This window comes from Hemibagrus wyckioides, linkage group LG27 (genome assembly GCF_019097595.1).
Source record: "Hemibagrus wyckioides isolate EC202008001 linkage group LG27, SWU_Hwy_1.0, whole genome shotgun sequence".
Classification (NCBI taxonomy): Eukaryota; Metazoa; Chordata; class Actinopteri; order Siluriformes; family Bagridae; genus Hemibagrus; species Hemibagrus wyckioides.
This window is the reverse complement of record NC_080736.1, coordinates 13,234,496-13,255,740: the sequence shown is the minus strand read 5'-3', so window position 1 is coordinate 13,255,740 and position 21,245 is coordinate 13,234,496. Positions and strand designations below refer to the sequence as shown.

Here is a 21,245-nt window from a genome sequence, read left to right as displayed (position 1 = left end):
ATGAAAGTTGAGATCTAATTGGTTCTCCGGTTTCCTCTGCCAGTCCAAAGACCCATTGGCATCTCTAAATTGTCTGTAGTCTGTGAATGTGTGTGTGTGTGTGTGTGATTGTGCCCTGAGATGGGTTGGGTGGTCCCCAGGAATAGACTAGTTTCCTCAAATTCAAATTAAAGTTTTATTTGTCACATATATAATGGTACACAGTATGATATGCAGTGAAATGCTTACACGACTGTTTTGACCCTTGAAAAAGGAAAAGGAATAAGGACAGAACAAAAGACAAGGATAAAATATAAAAATACGAAATATAAAAAATAAGAATATGAATTATACTGAAAATATAAAATATAAAAACAAGTTCACAGTAAGTAAAAGAATAAAATAAAATAATAGAATAAAATAGAATAAATATAAATAAATTAAGGTATGTATATAGAATATGTATATAAAATAAGATAGAATATGTATATAGGAAGTGTAAAATACAACAGCTGTGATGCAAAATATATATATAAAATTATATAAAGTGAATAGTGTGTAGTGTGCAATAGTGTCCAAGGTGCAGACAGCAGCAGTGGTCATGAAGTGGGATGAGGTGATGAGAGCAGTGGTATTGTCCATCTTTAAAGTGCAGATGTGCAAAAGTCCTCTTGTATGTAAACGGGAGCAGACTGTGCAACATGTATGTTTATGTGTTGTATTGTGTGCACAGTCCTGTAATGTGCAATGTCCGGTGTGGTTGGTTGGAGTTCCAACACCATGTGTAGAATAAATGCTGCAGAAAATGGATGAATGGATGAAAAGAAATGAATTAAAAAGACAAGGTTTAAATATTGAACCTAAGATTTGAATAGTTGGAGGTCAATAAAAAATATATTTTACGCTTACACTAGAATTAAATAGGTAGATCTTAGGGCAATATAAACAGCACAAAAGAGGATTAGATAAAAAAGCATTGAAAGATTAGAAAGCAAGATCTATTCATTTCTTAAAAATTCCCTGACACCTTTATTTATTTCTATAGAAACTACACATTTTGAAGCATAAGCAGAGGAAAATATTATGAAAGGTATCCTGTATTAGGGCTTTTTCTTACTGTGTTGAACTGAATCCAGTGTTTGTTTGTATCCTATGTGTTCGCCCTACACAAAGGTTTTGGTAAACAATGTCAACAGGTCACATATGACAGAGCTGGGTATGGGACACGGACACAGTGTCCCCTGATGGGCATGTCTCGTAGCCAAGCTGTCTGCTTCCACATCAGCCCACTGCTGGAGAGCGAAGGTACTAGAGCTGTGTTGAGGAAATAAAGGTAATGTGCTCTATTACACCTGAGCAGGGTAGAATATGAAACAGTAATGATCAGTCACAGCAGGGACAGGACGTATGTCCTTAGTGTCTTAGAGAGGAAAGTCAGGAAGTCAGGAGGAAAACTCTTTCTGTAGTTTTACACACTGTGTGTGAGCCCTACAGGCAGACCCGAGTGTCTGGAAGCTCCTTAACACACCTCTCCATGAAGAAGACCACCAATTTATCTGCCTTATAGGTGAGAACTACAATCCAAGGACATGCAGTGTGTATAGTGCATGTGTATGTATGATGTGGACCAGATGTATGTTGTTTGTGCTTACGGTATGGACACTGATCGTTGGGGTTTGTCATATAAAGCCATCCGAAGGCACGGGTCAGAAACACACCGAAAATTCTAAGGCACATTTACATTCTACTGCAATGGAGGGAACCTCAGCCTGGCCTTCTCTCACCTGAAACAGGTAATATGTAACATATCAGTCCTGACCATTATTATTAAGATTCAAAGAACTTTATTAATCCCAGGGGGAAATTCCTCTGCCATGTTACAGTTCTAGTAAAATAAAAATAAAAGAGAGAAAGAGAGAAATATATACACTGTTATATAAACTGTAAAATAGAATAAATAAATACAAATACTGTACAAATAATAGTGTAGAGCTGTAATATTGCACACAAGGATTGTCAATTAGTGAATTTTAACAGGTGATAATGGTAATGTACATGATAGAAAATGGTGAAATTGTAATGTGCATGAAAGGTCTATAATTACTATAGCACCCATTATTATTTATTGAGCATGAAATTGCACATGAAAATGTCCCAACACTATAAGGGAGGAATTGTACAGTTTGTACAATTGTACAGGGATGAAAGATTTCCTAAAGTGCTCAGTGCTACACTTGGCAGCGGTCAGTCTCTGGCTGAATGTGCTCTTCTGATTAACCAGGACACCGTGTAGTGGATGAGACAGGTTGTCCAGGATTGAATGGAGTTTTGACGGCATTCTTCTCTCACCAACGTGAACTGGGTCCATCTCCATACCAAGAATATAACTTTAGTGATATAGTCACCAGTTACCAGTTACATTGATTAATGATTACAATTTGTATTTTTTCTCTAACCTGATCCTTACAAATCTGATCTAATCTCAGCGTGTGTTCATTATGTAATAAGCTATGGAAACAATATGGTTAAATATCTTATGTTTGCTTTATTCAATTTTTATGACACAATATATTTGCACAGTGTTTGGAGCCTTAGGTGTAAATATATAAAACAGCATCATCAAATAAACAGGAAACCACATGAAACCACACTGCTTCAGCAAACCGCATAAGCGTGTTCGGCTTCCTAGAATGCATGCAGTAAGCATTTTAAAAGCCTTTTTTCTTTGCATTATGACAAACCCATGACTGACAGCTGAGACAGCGAAGATTGTATGGTGATAAGTTGTATTTCTTATCATTGAATCATTATACAATAATTCTCTAAATCCTCTTAAAGTATTAGTTCATGTAGTGTAATCTTTCATTTATTTATTAATTTATAAATATGATTTGATTACGTAAAACTTTCCAAAATCTTTACACAGTCCTATTTATTCAACTTTGAGAGAGAGAGAGAGAGAGAGAGAGAGAGAGAGAGAGATTTTCACATTTCTTTGAACAGAGAGGAGTTGGTTGATTTGTCTAGACCACATTTTCCGAAGCCTGGTCCTGGACTACCCACTGTCCTGCCCATTTCACCCACTTCAGCTCAGAAAGGACAGTGTGTTAGAGCAGGGGCAGCAAGGTGGTGCAGCAGGTAACACTCACAGGTTTCCTCACAGCTCCAGTCTCACTGCTCACTTTCTGCTCATTCTCTGCCTGTGTTCATGTTTTCAGGTTTCCTCCCACTGTCCAGTAGATGGATTGGCCATGATAAAGTGCCCCTGTGTGTGAATGTATCTGCATGGTGCTCTGTGATGTAATGATGTGTAATCCTACATCATGCCCAGTGTTCCTGGGATAGTCTCAGGATTCACCATGACCTGGAGCAGGATAGAGCTCTTACTGAAACTGAATGAATGAGTGTGGGGAACAGGACAGGGGTTCTCCTGGACCAGGGCTCAGATCCTCTTGTCTTAAACATCATCTGCAGTTTTGGTTCCACAAAGTACAACTGGGTATGCTGAGCACAACTTTTATGTTTCCTCAGAAACATTGTCTACGTCTCAGACTTCACACAGCTGTACTGTATAGTATCCGTCAATAATAAAGATAACATGACTGTGAGTGTAGGGTGTGAGTGTAGGGTGTGTGTGTGTGTGTGTTATTTTAAAAGCACAGAACAGGTTTTTGGTGCGTCTTTTTTTTAGATTTATTTTAAATAATCTGTATTTTATCATTTATTACCACAGGACCTGCCACTACACCCACATGATCTACGTTGACAAAAACCCTCTACAACATTGAATACCACTGTATATATTTTATTATTCGTATATCATTTATCACCACATTTACAAAAGTACAGATCTGACAAGAATTACACAACAGTGAAGACGGACGCTGAAACCTTCACACGGAAGAGAGCAGCGCTCCAGCTAGAAAGTAGAAATACAGAAATCCACAGCACAGGTGATCTGGATGGCACTGGGTCGAGATTTTACAACAAAAAAGGCACAAATTTCACAGATCCGAGCAGAGGAAAGAGGCTCAAAACAGCTAGAATCTAGAACAACAATCTATTGGGGAGACTTCAATAAGGCACACAAACACATGGGATCTGGGAAGGTGCACTAAACGTTTTAAGCACTGTTTAGCCAAAATGTACGGAAACGGATTGGTGTGTATACACAGTAAACAATTACATTTCGATATAGAGGCATATAACACTGTTCTGAGATAAAACCCTGTTCATCCGTGTTTACTTGGCTGCATGTTTTCCTGCACTGTAGGGTTGTGAATGCACAGGATATTTTCCACTAGGCTGCAAAACTCAAAATGGTGCATTGTGAATAGGAACTGGATTTGAAACTTTACGTGGTAATGCCACCTTATTTGGCTGTCTTTCCAGTCTGACGTGGAAATAAAGAACAGAAAAAATTTAAATTCCTTGAAGTAGAAAGCACCCTGTGTCCAGCATGCAGATGTGGTGCTCTGTTCAGGGAAACAGGGAACAGTTTCACTGTCATTTGTTCAGAGTGGGAAGAAACAGGATAATATATGGGTGATGAGGAATATGGAAATGGTTCTTATTAAACATCGAGTCCCAGGTGTCTTTTACTGAACAGTTAAAAAGATTATTCAGGGAAGATTTCAAATAGAAACCTGTTTCAAAATGGAAATAAGGGGAAAAAATCAATTTTGGGAGGATAAAGGAAGTCTATGAAGGGCTGGAAGTTCACTTTTTATCTGTTACTAAAGAGAGAAAAACCATCAAATGTTTTAGAAGAGAAAGTTGATGTGTGGTTTTGTCGCTGTAGTCATTCCTTCAGTAACACATCTAAGTTGTTCAGCATTAATAACAACAAGCTGAGCCTCCAACATGGACTGAGCACAGGACACTCAGGTTCCAGATGTCCTGACTCATCTACAGACAGTTTCACTTGTCCTTTTGATTGTTGTCAACTCAGTAAAAACCCAGACACTGAATCCAGCTCATGACTGAAATCTGTAGATCTCTACTAAATATGATCATGTACAGCAAATGTGTGTGAAATATAGGATGAAGTGCGCTTCAGATGTTTAAAAAACCTTAAGACTCGTCTTCAGTCAGCATCAGACCATTATAGAAAACAAGCATATGATGACACCAATATAGTAGAAAAGATTATAAATGTAATAAAAATAAAAAGACTAAATGAGAACCTATAAAGGTAAAAAAACAAGTGTTTCAAGTTTGAGTATTAGTGCTTTATACTGAGCCATAGCTGTGACTACAGGAAAGGACTTGTACAGAAAAGCTTATACTGTGAATGACCCTCAGGTAATATCTATACAACAAAGTCAAAATGATGTAAATAATCCCCCAAAGCTTAAAAAGAAACCTTAAAAAGTAAACCACATGGATGCATATATTATATGTCTAATCATAAGGATCTGAATATTTTCTCCAATAACCCGATCTTTACTTCATTAGGGTCCAAAACTCCACCATTTAAAAAAATTGAAAAATGCTCTTCCATGAAAACAAAATCTAGCTTTATATAGCTTTTTTCATTTTCAAATTATGACACCGTTTATTTAGAAGGTCATCTCTTAACAACACCGCTTTTTAGCTCAGTACGGTTCTTCATGTGCTCAGTGTCATCATCCCCACACGTTTGGACAAATTTCTTGGTAGTGGACTCAGACTTTTGGAGCCTTCTGTATATCTAGGAATGCATCTGTGTTTGATTTTGGTCTGAGAGCAGAGACCAGTACCGTGAAAATGATAATAGCTACATCATCTATAAACAGGTTAAGCAGAAAAGACAATTTACTGATTGTCTGGATTTTGTCATGCCCAAAAAGAAAGAAAGAAAAAAAAAACCCATGTATAAATATCCTGGAAAAAACTCACCCTCAGTCTTTTCAAATCCTGTACCTGCCTCTTTCACTCATTTACAACACATGAATTTGGCAACACAAAGGAGAAAAGCACAATGGTGTGGCAGGGCTACGGTTTTTCACTGGCTGAAAATGTCCTTGTGCAGGTCGAGCAGGACGCGGGTGAAGTTGTTGATTGGTCCGATGGAACTGAGAGTCATGGCGGCGTCCTGTCCCCACAGCAGGTTGGGGCCGAACACCACGGCCAGGTTTGTGTTGGTCATCTTGTTCACCTCACTTTCGGCCGACACCTAAACCGTAAGAAACGGTAGAAAGAATAAGAAGAATAAAAATGTGCCAGGAGCAGAACATACACATCTCTGCTAAGCTAAGCTCAGCAATGAGAGCAGCACAGAGGTCAACATGCACTGGAGCACCGGAGCAATAAAACACTGTCTTTTTATGGCTTTAAAAAGCTCCTTTGAAGCGGTGTCTTCATATTTGAACGGTGTCTTCATATTTGCTTATGATTTTGAAGTAACATATAAAAAAGAATTAATTTTTCACTGCCTGCATGTTGGGTTGAATGTCCAGAAAAACATGAGACTTGTGAGAACACGAGTGGGACTGAAATAAATATAAGGTATAAATCATGTATAAGGGAATAATGTTTTTGTCACTACACAGGCACACGGTTTTACTGACCTGGCCGAGAAACCGGACGAGGAACCGCAGCGATACATAGTTCTCTTCAGGAAGTGACATCAGCATGTTTTGGACTGTAAGAGCTTGAGATGCACTGTCCACACCTGACCAAAAAAAAAAAAAAAAAAACCCACATCCATACAACATGCTTTTGTTAGGGGAGAGAACATGTGCATATACGATATATACAGCTTGTCGTTAGTCTGGGAGTTCTGGTGAAAAGCGTGTGTTTGCTCACTCTGAAAGTTGACGACATCATTGTAGAGCTTGTACGTGAGCAGAGGTTCTGGCAGCTCTCTGAGGAACGTCTTTAAGATTACTGCAGCTAAATGTACGTCATCCAGCTCAAAGAAATTCACCTGCTCACCTAGACCATGTACACACACACCTTTAAATCAATATTTACTTCATAGCACTTTACTTTAATCAAATATTAGAGATGAATAAAACTGGTAATAAAGTGCAGGTGTCCAGTTACACGGTTTTAAAAGAAGAAGGTGTAGATTTTCTAGCATTTTGACTGTACCTGAGTTGTATTTGAGCTTGATGTTCTTCACTTGATTCACATTAGCAGAGCGCCGGAATATTCCCTCTGTCTGCAAACCTGAGAGATTGGTACAGGGAGCAAGAAGAGAAACTTTCATAAAATAAATGTAAAACCACAAAAACTTGATTATACAGGAGCAAACCTAATTATGATTATTACCTAATTATGATTGAAGTCTTACAGTATTACAAAACCATAAACTTCTCTTTACAAATCACAGGGATGGGCTCTCAAACATTAAGCCTAGTGTTAGACTGTTGTGAAACACACAGTGGAATATCTATAATCTTATAAATGTCTATAATCTCTATCTGATGTTTCTTCATGTGGAAGATCAACCCATGCAGACTTTCATTTAAAAAATGAATAATTGATTTTCTGCAATCTAATCTCAGAATGTAAACATCTTACTACAGGATATTTTGCTTACCCTTTTCCTGCAGGAAAGTGATGGTGTCTCGCATCACCAGTGGAATTCCATCGGCGTCTGCACCCTTGTCCCTCAACCTGAACACAACACAGAACAAGCAACCTCAGTACACAAACACTTACCCCATTACCCAGGAAGCTGCTCCCACACAATACAGACTCATCTTCATAGTCATTCTAGTTCTTCTAGATTATATTGTTGCAGTAGAAGCAGATTCATACAACTGTCTATCTTAGTAATATAAGATACAAAATAAGTGAGGAATAAAACATGGCAGGATGTGCTGTTATATGAAAATAAAAACAATGAAGAGATGTGATGCAATTGGTTTATAGTGACTTTAATCTTATGGATGGTCACAATATAGTTCATAGTTCATCATTTGAATCGATTCCGAGCCTTGAAGTATGCCTGCTCAAACAAATGATTCACTACCCAACAGCCCTTCTGCTGTTAAAGTGGGAAAAACACTGAAATGTGCAGGACTGGGGTACTCCATGGCCAGGGGTTGGAAGCCTGTGATGTGATTTCATTATAGCAGCTTCAAGAAGTAGTGTTTGTGGACATCTGACCATCACAACTGTATGTGGTTCTTCTCCAAACTGTTGCCACTCTCCTTCTTTCAGCTTTTCCTTTCAGGGGTCGCCACAGCGAATCATCTCTCTCCACCTATCTTCTGCATCCTCAACACTTACACCCATTAGCTTCATATCCTCATTTATTACATCCATATACCTCCTCTTTGGCCTTCCTCTTTGCCTCCTTCCTGGCAGCTCCATATCCAACATTCTCACTCTCCCTCCTCTGAACATGTCCAAACCATCTTAATCTGGCCTCCCTAACTTTGTCCCCCCAATAGTCCAACATGAGCTGTCCCTCTGATGTACTCGTTCCTAATCTTGTCCAACCGTGTCACTCCCAAAGAGAACCTCAACATCTTCAGCTCTGCTACCTCCAGCTCTGACTCCTGTCTCTTCCTCAGTGACACTGCCTCTAAACCATACAGCATGGCCGGTCTCACCACTGTCTTCTACACCGTCCCCTTGATTCTAGCTGATATATCACACAGAACTCCCGACACCTTTCTCCACCCATTCCAACCTGCCTGCACTCGCTTCTTGGTTTTTCAAGGATGGTGTGGAAGAACTTCAGTGTCCGGCACAGAGCCCTAATCATAACCCCCTTTTTGAACACCTTTGGGATCATTTGGAACGCTGATTGCACCCCAGACCTGCTCACCTGCCATTTGTGTCTGACCTCACTAATGCTCTAGTGGCTACATGGGAATAAATCCAATAGCCATGATCCAAACCCCAATGGGATGCTTTCTCAGAAGAGTGGAGTTTATTATAATAGCAAGGCGGGATGGAATCTGGAACAGGATGTTCAAAAAGCACTTATGAGTATGATGGCTAGGGGTCCACTTTCAGCCAAATAGCGTATAAATAGTAGTTCCTTCAGCAACCACTTCTTCATTCTCTTGAAGAAAAAAAAAACATCTCGTCATATTAACAGGACATTAGGAAACCCGAAAAACCTTTGTCCTGAAGATTTTCTTTCCCATGGCAGAAAGCGTTCTTACCATTACAAAACACTGACAGTTGAGACTAATATCTAGATATGTAATAAATGCATATACATATTTATGCAGTACACAGACATCTAATAAGTTTATATAATAAAGTTCACGAAGCCACTCACGTTGCGAGCGGTACCCCAAACTGCTGGAATGGGAGAGGAGGGCTGTGAGCGGGAGAAATTGGGCCAGGTACCACAGACGGCTTCAGGTTCATACGGATTTTATCATCATACCTGTACCCAGACAAAGATGAGGTAATCATCATGTGCAATGTGTTACATAGGTTGTGTATGCATGGGTATGCCATAGAGAATGTGCATGAGGTGTAGAGTCTTACTCTCTGACTCGACTGGGAATAACCAGCTGATCACACTTCACTATCTCTTCCAGTTCACTAAGATAGTTCACATAGTGGACTTTACGGCCAAATTTGAAGCTGTGGACCACACACACACACACACATATATATATATAGTAAGACCAAGTCTAGTGTAATGTATGCTTATGCAGCATAATCAAGATTATTAAAATGTAGTAAGATATACATAATTTGAGATAGTTAAATGTAGAAAGCATGCACTTGTGTATTTATATAGGTGGAGTGTATTTAGTGTTCACCTGATCAAAGGTTTGAAGAAGATGAGGACAGTTCTGATAAACATGGTGGGATGGACAATGTAGAATGCTTTAATGTTCTTCTTATACCTGATAAAGACAAACAGAATTAATTCTGTTATATATCCAGAATTCATGCAATGCTGCGGACGTATATATGTATATAATGTGAACATAAGCAGTTTTGGGTCCTCTTTCCCATATAACACATTAAATCTCACTACATGTAAAAGGCTCAGTCACTGAGATATGGTGGTGACCTACTTTCTTTCAAACTCGCGGTAGGCGTCTCGCAGCCAGCTGAGGGACAACTTGTTCTCACTGGTCATGCCATGGTGGAAGTAGATCAGTGTGTAATCACTCTCCACATACTTATCCAGTGTCTGCTTCAGGTACCTGCAATGCCACAGCTCTTATTAGACAGTGATATCTCAGCATTTACTGTTCTGTGTTAGTGATCAGAAGATCCTGAGTTCAGTTCTCAGGAAGCCACTATTGGGTTTTTGACTCCTATATAAGCAACAAAACACAGTAGTATGTGCTGATATAGGAAAATAATCAATGACATTTTGGTGTTAAGAGGCCTGCAGTGAAGCCACGACAGAATGTTCTGAAATACTTTTTTATTGCTCTTATAGCATCTGCAATTAGATTTTATAGAAAAAAATGAAAAACATCATTTAATACATTTAATTATTGATACATTTAATAATTGCAAAGCAAGTTAGTTCTTGTTAGCACTTATATAGCTCGTCATGTTACCGAGAAGCCAGAAAGTCCTTTATCCTGAAGACTTTCTCATGGCAGAAAATTTGTGGTTACAAAGTGCTTACACGCAAAAATCTTTCCAAAAAACTATTTAAAAAATGTCTCCTTATAGAATATGATGATAAATCAATGCACTGGTTTCCCTTAAGCGTGTTGTGGTATAAATGCCTGGATTCCACCTCACTCCTGTGTTAGGTTTAGATAAATAAATGGAGCTGATTTGCAACAGAAAACTTCATCAAATACGCATGTCTCTCTACTCTGTATGCGATATATTCTGTACATAAACAGTAGTGGACAAATCATAAATTCATTAAAAAGCCTACTGAGCAACTAAACGCTCCAATAAGATTAAATAAAGATTAAAAAGTGTTTGTGATACATGTGTGTCAGCTTGTGTGTGTGTGTGTAGTCTGGAGTTTGTTCCTCTTTAAAGAAAAGTGTTCTACAGAGCAAGCATACTCCTGCAAGCACTTTAAAGGAAGTCCTATCTCCAACCTGTCAGAAATATTCAGAACAAAACAGAAATCTGAGTACATTAAACCGCTTACATCAGCAACATGTGGTGGTTTAGCTGATGTTGTGGGGGCATGCGGCACGCGCTGAACACTATCACTTTGCGGCCAAAGTTATCATCACCTGCACAGAACATGGAGAGAGGAGAGACAGGAGCAGGCGAGAAAAGTTAATGATTCCTTAACGACGAATGATTTCTTGTTTGCTTTTAGCCCACAATAAATAGATAAATAGTTTATGGCTCACCTGCTACTTCCACTATTTGATGCCTCGCAATATCATAAAAGGGATCATCCCATGCCAGGTGAGAGCCTTCACTGAGACTCTTGATATCTGTAGCTACACAGCAGAAAGAGATATAATATTAATTTGAGTAAAAATACAACAAAATGAAAACACTCTGAGACACAACCTGTGCAGTGACCCGTGAAGGCATTTTATTGTTTTGCAAAACTGTGTACATAGATCCCTTTAAGAGAAATGATTTCCTTGTATATAAATTGCAGTGTTGATGCATCATCAGGCCAAAGGTAGGAGCAGACTGTATAACTCGATATCTCATCTATTCTCATTTAAAAGAAGATTCCAGCGTTTTTCTGTTGAATGCCAAGGACAAGATTTTCCATGTTACTCAAAGCACACTTGCATCTAAAGTGCAAGGATCACTGAATTTTATCAGTTAAATAATAAATAATATGTTTTTATTACACTCTTAATGATAAAGGATGGGACCTTATGTAGTTCAAATTCTACAGATAGATGATTTAGATTTGACTGAAGAAACTATAAAAATGCTTTTGAGATCATCATGTTGACATCAGTTTGAGTAAACATGTTTCCTGTTTTTTTAGTACAGGAAATGCTGAAATTTTCTGTAATCACGCAATATGGACATTTTAGATTTTACAGTGATACAGTAAAAATCTGCTTTTAAAGAAATCCACACGGAGTTTTTGCAGGTTATTTTATTGACCGGACCTTCCGCACTAGTTAAGGACTAAAGGAATGTGTGTGAATAATTTACTCATGTAAACAAATGTGCTGCCAAACGCTGGCGTTTAGACACGAAGCCCCTGAAGAAAAGTCGAAATGGCTGATCTAGCTGATCTAGACAAAGTCTGAGCAGCCACAGATGATGTGGTTAGATAATAATGCAAAGGCCAAGCAGAGAAAAGCATCATGGAGATCAGTGACACTATTCATTTTATTCAATTCTCCTACATGAGCTGATTGTATGCACTGCCCCTGGCACTGCTGAAGCAAACCCTGACCATGTGATATGCAAAAAAAAAAAAAAAAGCATTTATGTTTTCTGCGAGTTGTCTTCTGGGGTATTGTTATTATCTTTTTTTTTTTTCTTGCGGTAGCTGTATGCAAGCTAGTGATGTTTTGCGATATTTCCAGTGAATTAAGCTGGAATACAGCTGGCAAGAACAATACTTTACATGCCTCAAGTATTCGAAATATGTTTGTTAAAAATCCAAATAAAAAGTCTTAGTCAGTACTGGTGATGGCACAAAAGGGCTGAAATCAGTATCAGTGAGTGAAATTGTTCCAAGCACATGAAGCTAAATAAATAATAGATCAACAACTGTGTCAGACAGTGCAATAAAAAAAAAAACATGAACATCACCATGATGCAGTTTTCTTTTGGGGAACTTGATTTGTAGATGTGAACCTTGTACCACAAACTCAGTCCCTGAACTTTACACCAGTCTGTCTGCTTTTTAAGCTTTTCAGTCCATGTTTTGATGACCTGAACTCAAACACTACATAAGGTGGAGAAATGATGCGGAAAAGATGTTTTCAGTGCCTTTCATGGTGCACTTACAGGAGGGGAAAGACAATGCTTAGACAAAATATATACAAAAATACCAACATAAGCAAATACTTAAATAATTAAATTATAATTATCTGTGTCTTTTCTTGCTTGTTCTTACTCACAGTTAGTTACTTACTTAGCTGAATTTACGGTTTCATTTGAATTACATCAAGCAAGTCCTCAAAATGTTAAATCACGCAGAGCTAAATACTGCCTTCGGCTCATTCTGCATAGATGCATTTTATCCACACGGGGGAAGTCGCCTGATTTGTTGTTGAATTGTCGGTTTTGTTTATGGTCTTGTGTGGATATGACACTATCCTGGCATTACTAGCAGGCAGTAAATTAGACAGGAGCACCCACTTGGGTACAGAGTGATGTTTTCCTCTACTCCAAATGACAGTAAGACCGAACTCAGCTGGCAGCTTCACCGCGCTCAGGCCTACAGCTAAACAAACATAGCGATTTTCTGATTTATTTCTGTGTTACACAAAATGCTGACCATTACACTGCTGTGATCTGCTGCTGTTCCACAGTGCATGAAAACATGACAGGAAAACAAAACAAAAAAGAACTGCAATTGTTTAAAGCAGTTCCATCACTCACTAGACTTGCTGTTGCTGACGGGGTCATCCTGCGGCCACTGCTTTTCTGGCACCAATTTGAGCTGGTCGAGAGCCGCACTGGGAGAATCGTCTCCTCCCAGCTCATCGTGCAGATCCACCAGCAGGTCTGAGGACATGACTGTCCTCTATAACACCACACACAGAGACCTGTCAGACACAATAACATACACAGGCAGACAGAGCATAAAGATCCATTTCACCATCAACCCGATTACACAGCTACTGGATGATGAGTAAAATTATACTAATTATAATAAATCAGTCTAGGACCAAATGTTTGATTTAAGAAAAAGCTTTAAATAATTTAAATTGATGTGATGTTCAGATAGTTAAAGTGCATTTTTCTATTATTTATTATTTTGTGTAACGGAGACTAGCAAATCAAGGAATTTTATTTATTTTCTTAGTTTATTCATTGCCAAAACTAGCATGAAAAACTCAAATTCAGATTGGACATATTTTCTAATCCTACACAATGATGGATTTTATGTTTTTTGTCATACCAAATGTTTCACTCTCAAGCTATCACTCACACACACACACTCACACAATATACAAACAAAAGTATTAATACCGGACATTAATAACAGAGGAGTAACGTGAAGCAAACTGTCCTAATACCGTCCTACAGGTATAACTGAACCACTCTGATATTGGTATAAATAGCAGCGTCTTGTCTACATACAATGCCTGTCAGTGACAGAACACACAGAACGGTATTCTGTTACCCATTTATTTCTTCTCTTTTCCTTTTAAGTCCCTCATGGCCAGTCTCATGGACATGACCTTGACTGCTGTATGTAATGAACAAAAGTCTACCAAGCGCTTTATTCAGAAGCAGTGCTGCAGGATAGTGTTCGTTTGTGAAGGGTTGGTCAAGGTTACACTCGAACATGCAGGCTATCTCCAGAACAAAAACCTGTCTGCAGTCTTCATTTACTACAACAACATCTGGTGTATTAGCCGAGAGAACAGGAACAGGACAGGTGGCAAGCAGCAGCTGGCTCTTCACTCAGCTGCCGGTGAATGGAGCCTTTATTACGCTTCTTCAAATTCACAAACTGATAATGATGTGGTTCATAACTTACTTCTCTCTCTCTCTCTCTCTCCCTCTCTCTCTCTCTCTCTCTCTCACACACACACACACACAGAGGAAATCACACAGCACTAGATTCAGAATGACATGGTTTTTCGAATTCAGATAGAGGCAAAAACCACAAGGCAAGATGGGAGCTTTTAAAACTTCATTACAGCTCCAATGTAGCGTCTGCGTATGCCAGAATAAGACGATCGTCTTAAAAACAACACAACCTAAAAAAAGATAAAAAAAAAAATTCTGGGAACATGATCTGCACAATTAAATAAGTAAATGTGTAGCTGTCAAAAGAGCAGAAACCCATTACAAATCAGCAGAAAAAATGTGTGTCTGTCTGTCTGTCTAGCCGTAAGCAGTGGCTAGATTCAGATACTGATCTGCTTTGACAACTGGCTTCTTTATACATTTCCTGACTAGGAAGTGAAGGTTTTGTGTGTTAGTGTGTGTGTGTGTGTATGTGTGAGAAACACAGCATGCTGGTTGCTGAGGCAGAAACAGCAGCTTCACACATCAACGCTTCACGTCTTGTCATTACAGAAGAACTGGCGTAGTCTCTATAATTGGTGCTTCTCTGCTGTGAGAATGTGGTGTATGGGTGAAGTGACCTGATATGAAGTGGTTTTACTATATCTGCACATCCTGAAATGTTTTATTCCTCTCACACTACACTTTTAATTTATGAATAAACAACCCTTTAACATATTTGTGTGTTTCATAGAACGGCCATGAAACAACATTCAGTTATATCGACTAGAAACAGTCATTCTTTCACCATTCTTTAGTTTTCCTTCTCTCTTGATGACCAAATACCACAGCATGTCATTTTACTGAGAAACCAGAAGTCCTCTGTCCTGTGATAGACAATTTACCGGCGTTTACAAAGCGCTGACTCTTCCCATATATGTTAGTCCCATATACTAGACATCCGCTTACACAAAACACCACATCAGTGATTGAGAAATCAATGAAAGGCCACAGCTGTACATTTTCGGTGCTAAATAAAAAAAAGTATTAAAAGGCTTAGGTTACGTGGTGTGTCAACCATGTGAATGCCTTCTTACTAAAGAAATGATAAGGAAAAGAAGCGGTGTTGCCCTACAGCCAGTACTGTGGTCAGAGTCATGCAGTTACACAACATAAATCAACACAATCTGATCAAAACACAAGGCTGTGTGGCCTTGAAGCCCCAATGCAAAACATGAAACACCCTGGACCCCAATCACTATTTCTGATCTCCATATTTATTTCAATTTTTACTACATGTACAGCACTTTTAGCACTCAGATAAACAAGGCAACAAAATGTACAAGTGATGTGTCTGGTATCATCATGGATCCAATCCCAGACGTTCTGTTTATAAGTGCACTTACACTGGACACAGTCTCCTTCCCTCTTCAGTGTGACACAGAGGTGCTTATCAAAGCATGACATGGCCACGAGGCACCTCCTGTGAGCTGATGTTTGGTTTCTGATCTTACAATGAAGCGAATCCTCATGAGATTTTAGGAGTGTCATGTGCTCTATGGTTAACAGTGAAGACAACCGGTACAGTGGAGGCAGTGAGGCAGACATAAAAAGTAGTAGTACTTCCCAAAGCAACAATGTGGCAAAAAATTTAAAACTAAAACATGTTTTTAGTTAAACAGGATAACAATATATACCCCTCACTGCTTTATGCTTAAAGACCTGGACCAGAAATCACATCTGCTTCTTGTAACACTTGAGTACCAACAGTTACCTTCAAAAATACAGCAGTTTTCTTTAATGAAGCAAACTGGACAAAGCAGTTGAAGATGACCGAATGACATGGGTGCCGAATAATCGAATAATTTATTTAAAAAATCTGTACTAAGGGTGTGTGTGTGAATTGTTTTTACAGTTAGAAGTGCACGAAGCTTGGGAACCCCTTAAATAAATAAATAGACAGATAGATAGATAGACAGATAGACAGACAGACAGACAGACAGACAGATAGATAGATAGATAGATAGATAGATAGATAGATAGAAAGAAAGAAAATCAGAAAAAAAGGCAGGAGTCACTGTATACTACAGCTCTGATATTGTTATGTTGGAAATGAAAAAAAGAAAAAAAGTATAGTTTTGATATTGATATTAACCTTTTGGTCAAACCTGTTTTAGGGTAATAGTGAGTGGTCATTTCTGACGTCAGATATTCATGCACTTCATAATTTCTGCACATTTCTACCTAGGTGCAGTTATTACAAAACCGGAGCGGTTATTGCTGAAGACAGCGGAATTGCTGAAGAAACTGTGTGTGTGTGTGTGTGTGTGTGTGTGTGTGTGTGTGTGTGTGGTAAATCGTCTCGCCGAATACACAGCCATGACACACAATGCTCACAGTCTTTAGCACACAAATAACAACAAATGTATTGTGTTATTATTGGAGCAGAAGCACAAACCCGAGACTCAACAAAGAGAAACAAAGCACAGTAACAGCTGGGAGGGTTTATTATGACTACGACTGTCCTGTGGGAAATACAACAGCCACTGTCCATATATTGTTTACATTATTTACTTTATTTGCTCGAAATCCAGATCGCGACCCTGGACTAAGACAATAACTCCATTAAGCACACTGAAGTGTTTATGATCATTCTCTATTCAGTGACAGTGAATCGGGCTAAACAGGTTAGGGTTAGCTAGCAATCTGTTTCGTTTTAACTGGCTGGAAACATGTTAAACTAACAACAGCGCTTTTCCTCTTACTGCAAACAACAGTTTGGGAGCAAATAGTGAATCCAACACAGAAAGACTAACAGTAGTAATAAAACCCCGAATAAAAGCGTTACCTGATGGTCAGAGACTTCACAGCTGTACAAATTCAGCTATTCATCCAGCACTTCCGGTTAGAGCCTGACAACATGCACTCCATCATAAAAGCCCGAATGTAGACTGTGGGGGTTTGTAAATTTAAAAAATGTAATCATTCTAAAAACAAACAAAAAATAATTATAACAATAAATAATAATAAATAATAATTTAAATGAATAATATATATATATATATATATATATATACATATACATATATATATATATATATATATATATATATATAAAAATAAGAGACCACTGCATATATGTATATACACTATATTGCCAAAAGTATTCGCTCACCCATCCAAATAATCAGAATCAGGTGTTCCAATCACTTCCATGGCCACAGGTGTATAAAATCAAGCACCTAGGCATGCAGACTGTTTTTACAAACATTTGTGAAAGAATGGGTCGCTCTCAGGAGCTCAGTGAATTCCAGAGTGGAACTGTGATAGGATGCCGCCTGTGCAACAAATCCAGTCGTGAAATTTCCTCGCTCCTAAATATTCCACAGTCAACTCTCAGCTGTATTATAAGAACGTGGAAGTGTTTGGGAACGACAGCAACTCAGCCACAAAGTGGTAGGCCACGTAAACTGACGGAGCGGGGTCAGCGGATGCTGAGGCGCATAGTGCGAAGAGGTCGCCAACTTTCTGCAGAGTCAATCGCTACAGACCTCCAAACTTCATGTGGCCTTCAGATTAGCTCAAGAACAGTGCGCAGAGAGCTTCATGGAATGGGTTTCCACGGCCGAGCAGCTGCATCCAAGCCATACATCACCAATTGCAATGCAAAGCGTCGGATGCAGTGGTGTAAAGCACGCCGCCACTGGACTCTAGAGCAGTGGAGACGCGTTCTCTGGGGTGACGAATCGCGCTTCTCCATCTGGCAAGCTGATGGACGAGTCTGGGTTTGGCGGTTGCCAGGAGAATGGTACTTGTCTGACTGCATTGTGCCAAGTGTAAAGTTTGGTGGAGGGGGGATTATGGTGTGGGGTTGTTTTTCAGGAGCTGGGCTCGGCCCCTTAGTTCCAGTGAAAGGAACTCTGAATGCTTCAGCATACCAAGACATTTTGGACAATTCCATGCTCCCAACTTTGTGGGAACAGTTTGGAGCTGGCCCCTTCCTCTTCCAACATGACTGTGCACCAGTGCACAAAGCAAGGTCCATAAAGACATGGATGACAGAGTTTGGTGTGGATGAACTTGACTGGCCTGCACAGAGTCCTGACCTCAACCCGATAGAACACCTTTGGGATGAATTAGAGCGGAGACTGAGAGCCAGGTCTTCTCGTCCAACATCAGTGTGTGTCCTCACAAATGTGCTTCTGGAAGAATGGTCAAAAATTCCCATAAACACACTCCTAAACCTTGTGGACAGCCTTCCCAGAAGAGTTGAAGCTGTTATAGCTGCAAAGGGTGGACCGATGTCATATTGAACCATATGGATTAGGAATGGGATGTCACTTAAGTTCATATGCGAGTCAAGGCAGGTGAGCGAATACTTTTGGCAATATAGTGTATATATCCTGCTGAGACCTGAGAAAAAAAAATCTTTAATTTTTTTTTTTTTTAATATAAATTAAGTGTTGGGGTGGTAAAAAAAAACATTGCAAAAGATTTAAAAAATTCTTTTTATTTTGTTTCAATTTTATAACACGTCCATTGTAGTTGACAATGGGATTTCGTTGTTCTGAATAGGGAACGATTTTTACAACAACCATTTTCATTTAGCATTATTCCATTTTATTCATTTTTTTCAACTTCTTTTCTTTTTATTTCATTAATTTTTACATTTATTTCTCTTTTGTTTTTTTTTATTTCATTTTCATGGGAGTATTCATTCAAAGCTTATGATTTCTCCATTAGATATTTGACCCAAGATGGTATCTAATGAAGCATTCTGACTTTTTGGAGACACAGAGGAACATGTTGCACTTAATGCATCTCACAAAGGTTTTGCTTTTGGATTCAGGCATTCTGCATCTGGAAGCATTTGGAATGTCTAGCATTTGAGGCAAATGGATTGCACCATATTTCCTAATGCTCTTGTCTGGATGGGGATTTCTTCTTTTGATTTCTGGAGAGAATTCCTTGTCACTGGAGTCGGTGTCATCTTGTTGATATTCCTGTGCCTGGGATATCAGTTCCTCAGCCAAGAGTAGTTTGAACTCCAGGTATTGGGAGGTTCTCTTTGCAGGTCGTTGCAAGGCCTGGCTGTCTTGTCTGTATTGAATCCACGAGTTGGTGATTGCCAAATCAGTAAAGTGAAGCATGCTACGGACAGTCCATTTTCTCGTACGGCTGGACATTCTGTAGAAGCTGAGCATTCGATCACATATGTCTACACCCCCCATGTTGCTGTTATATTCCACCACCAGATCTGATTTTGAAAAAGCGATCTCCTGTCATTACATCCGCTATTATGGGGACTCTGGTTTTAGTAGCCCAATACATTTTAGGTCTTGGATATCTAAGGCATGCCATGTATACTGAAATTCCAAAGAAAGTTTTGATCTCTTCCGGAGTTGTTGTCAGTGTGCAGCCTGTATCCTGTACCATACGCTGACTGGTGAACATGGATAGATCCTGTATAAGTTTCTCATCAATGTACTGCTGGAAGTACTGGAGTGGGCTCCAGTCTGTACGGCTTAGTACAGATTCATCCCTTGTAATCACACACTCATACAACACAGGCATGAACCTTAGGAGAAAGACAAAGCACACAGTTAAAGTTGTAAAATGCTGAAGAGCTCACCTGAAAACAGATGTGAACCTTATTTCATACGATCATCTTAGTATGTATGTGTTAAATGAATTATTAATTGTTTAATTTAGTTTAAAAATAAAATATTGGGAGCTATTTCCTTAAACACTTCTCAGTAGGAATTTTTTAATATATATATTTTTTTGCATTGATTAAAAAACCCTACATGCTGGTTTTGACCCAGAGAGGACGATGGCACACTTCATCATCTGGCTCTCCATCATGGTCTACCTCATCAGACTCCGCTTCCTCCTCCTCCTCCTCCTCTGAGTTATCACTCCCACCTGTCTCATCCTCCTCATGCTCTCTCCCTGAACGCTCATTGTCTGACAAATCTATATCTGAATCTCCATCAATAATTTTATACAGAATCTTCTCAGCCTCTGTCATAGAACTCTCTACTACAAAGTCCTGATGTCCACTACTGTGGACATTTATAAATGAGCTGTTTTCCCTAGGAACATAAATAAGCTTAGCTCGGAAAATTCACTCAAATATTGCTGAAATATTTACTTATTATAAACAAGCAAAAAGCATTTTAATAATGAATATTGTGCTTACCTTTCTTTCTTCCATAAAATGTGCTTGCCCCAATGGCAGAAAGAGGAAACATGCATGGAGCTTTCTTCTATTTTGACATATCTGAGATTGAGGGAAAAACAAAAAAAACCTCCCATATACAGTGTATACAATGCTGTATGAAGATCAGCACACAACTAAAACCTTCTCTCCATAGAACTTTTGGAGAGAGCTCCGTAACAATTATAAAAGCACGAAGATAAGGAACAACAGAATTTAAAGACCACGTATAAGGATCAAGAAAGCCAACGATGTATTATCAGTAAATATTTATAGAGCATAGAGTCAAGACAGTTCTTTAATACCGGGGTTGATCAAGTAACGTAAAGATTTTATTACCTATATGACCTCGCTCATGTACTGCCACGAGTGGGACACTGTCCCAAATCAGTTGGCTAGTTACCTGTATCCGCAGGGGGCATCTTACTGGACTGTTTGGGCTTAATCATGGTGGTAAAGCATGTTGAAGTGGAATCAGGGGTGTCAAAGCTTTCGATTCACCATTGAATGAGAGAAGAAGTCTACAGAGATA

The 21,245-nt window shown here is 39.0% G+C and overlaps 1 protein-coding gene across 1 annotated transcript; it reads right to left on the bottom strand.

The window, feature by feature from the left end:
* Positions 1–3,768: 3,768 nt before the first annotated feature.
* arhgap1 (Rho GTPase activating protein 1) lies at positions 3,769–17,445 on the bottom strand. The gene is made up of 13 exons (XM_058381992.1): positions 17,342–17,445; positions 13,414–13,580; positions 11,232–11,324; positions 11,021–11,108; positions 9,966–10,097; positions 9,705–9,791; positions 9,424–9,522; positions 9,209–9,319; positions 7,508–7,584; positions 7,057–7,134; positions 6,769–6,897; positions 6,531–6,634; positions 3,769–6,136 (listed from the first exon to the last, which is right to left on the bottom strand). Exons 2-13 carry the CDS (start codon positions 13,547–13,549, stop codon positions 5,966–5,968), a joined length of 1,305 nt encoding a protein of 434 aa, XP_058237975.1. The 5' UTR covers positions 13,550–13,580; positions 17,342–17,445; the 3' UTR covers positions 3,769–5,965.
* Positions 17,446–21,245: the final 3,800 nt, after the last annotated feature.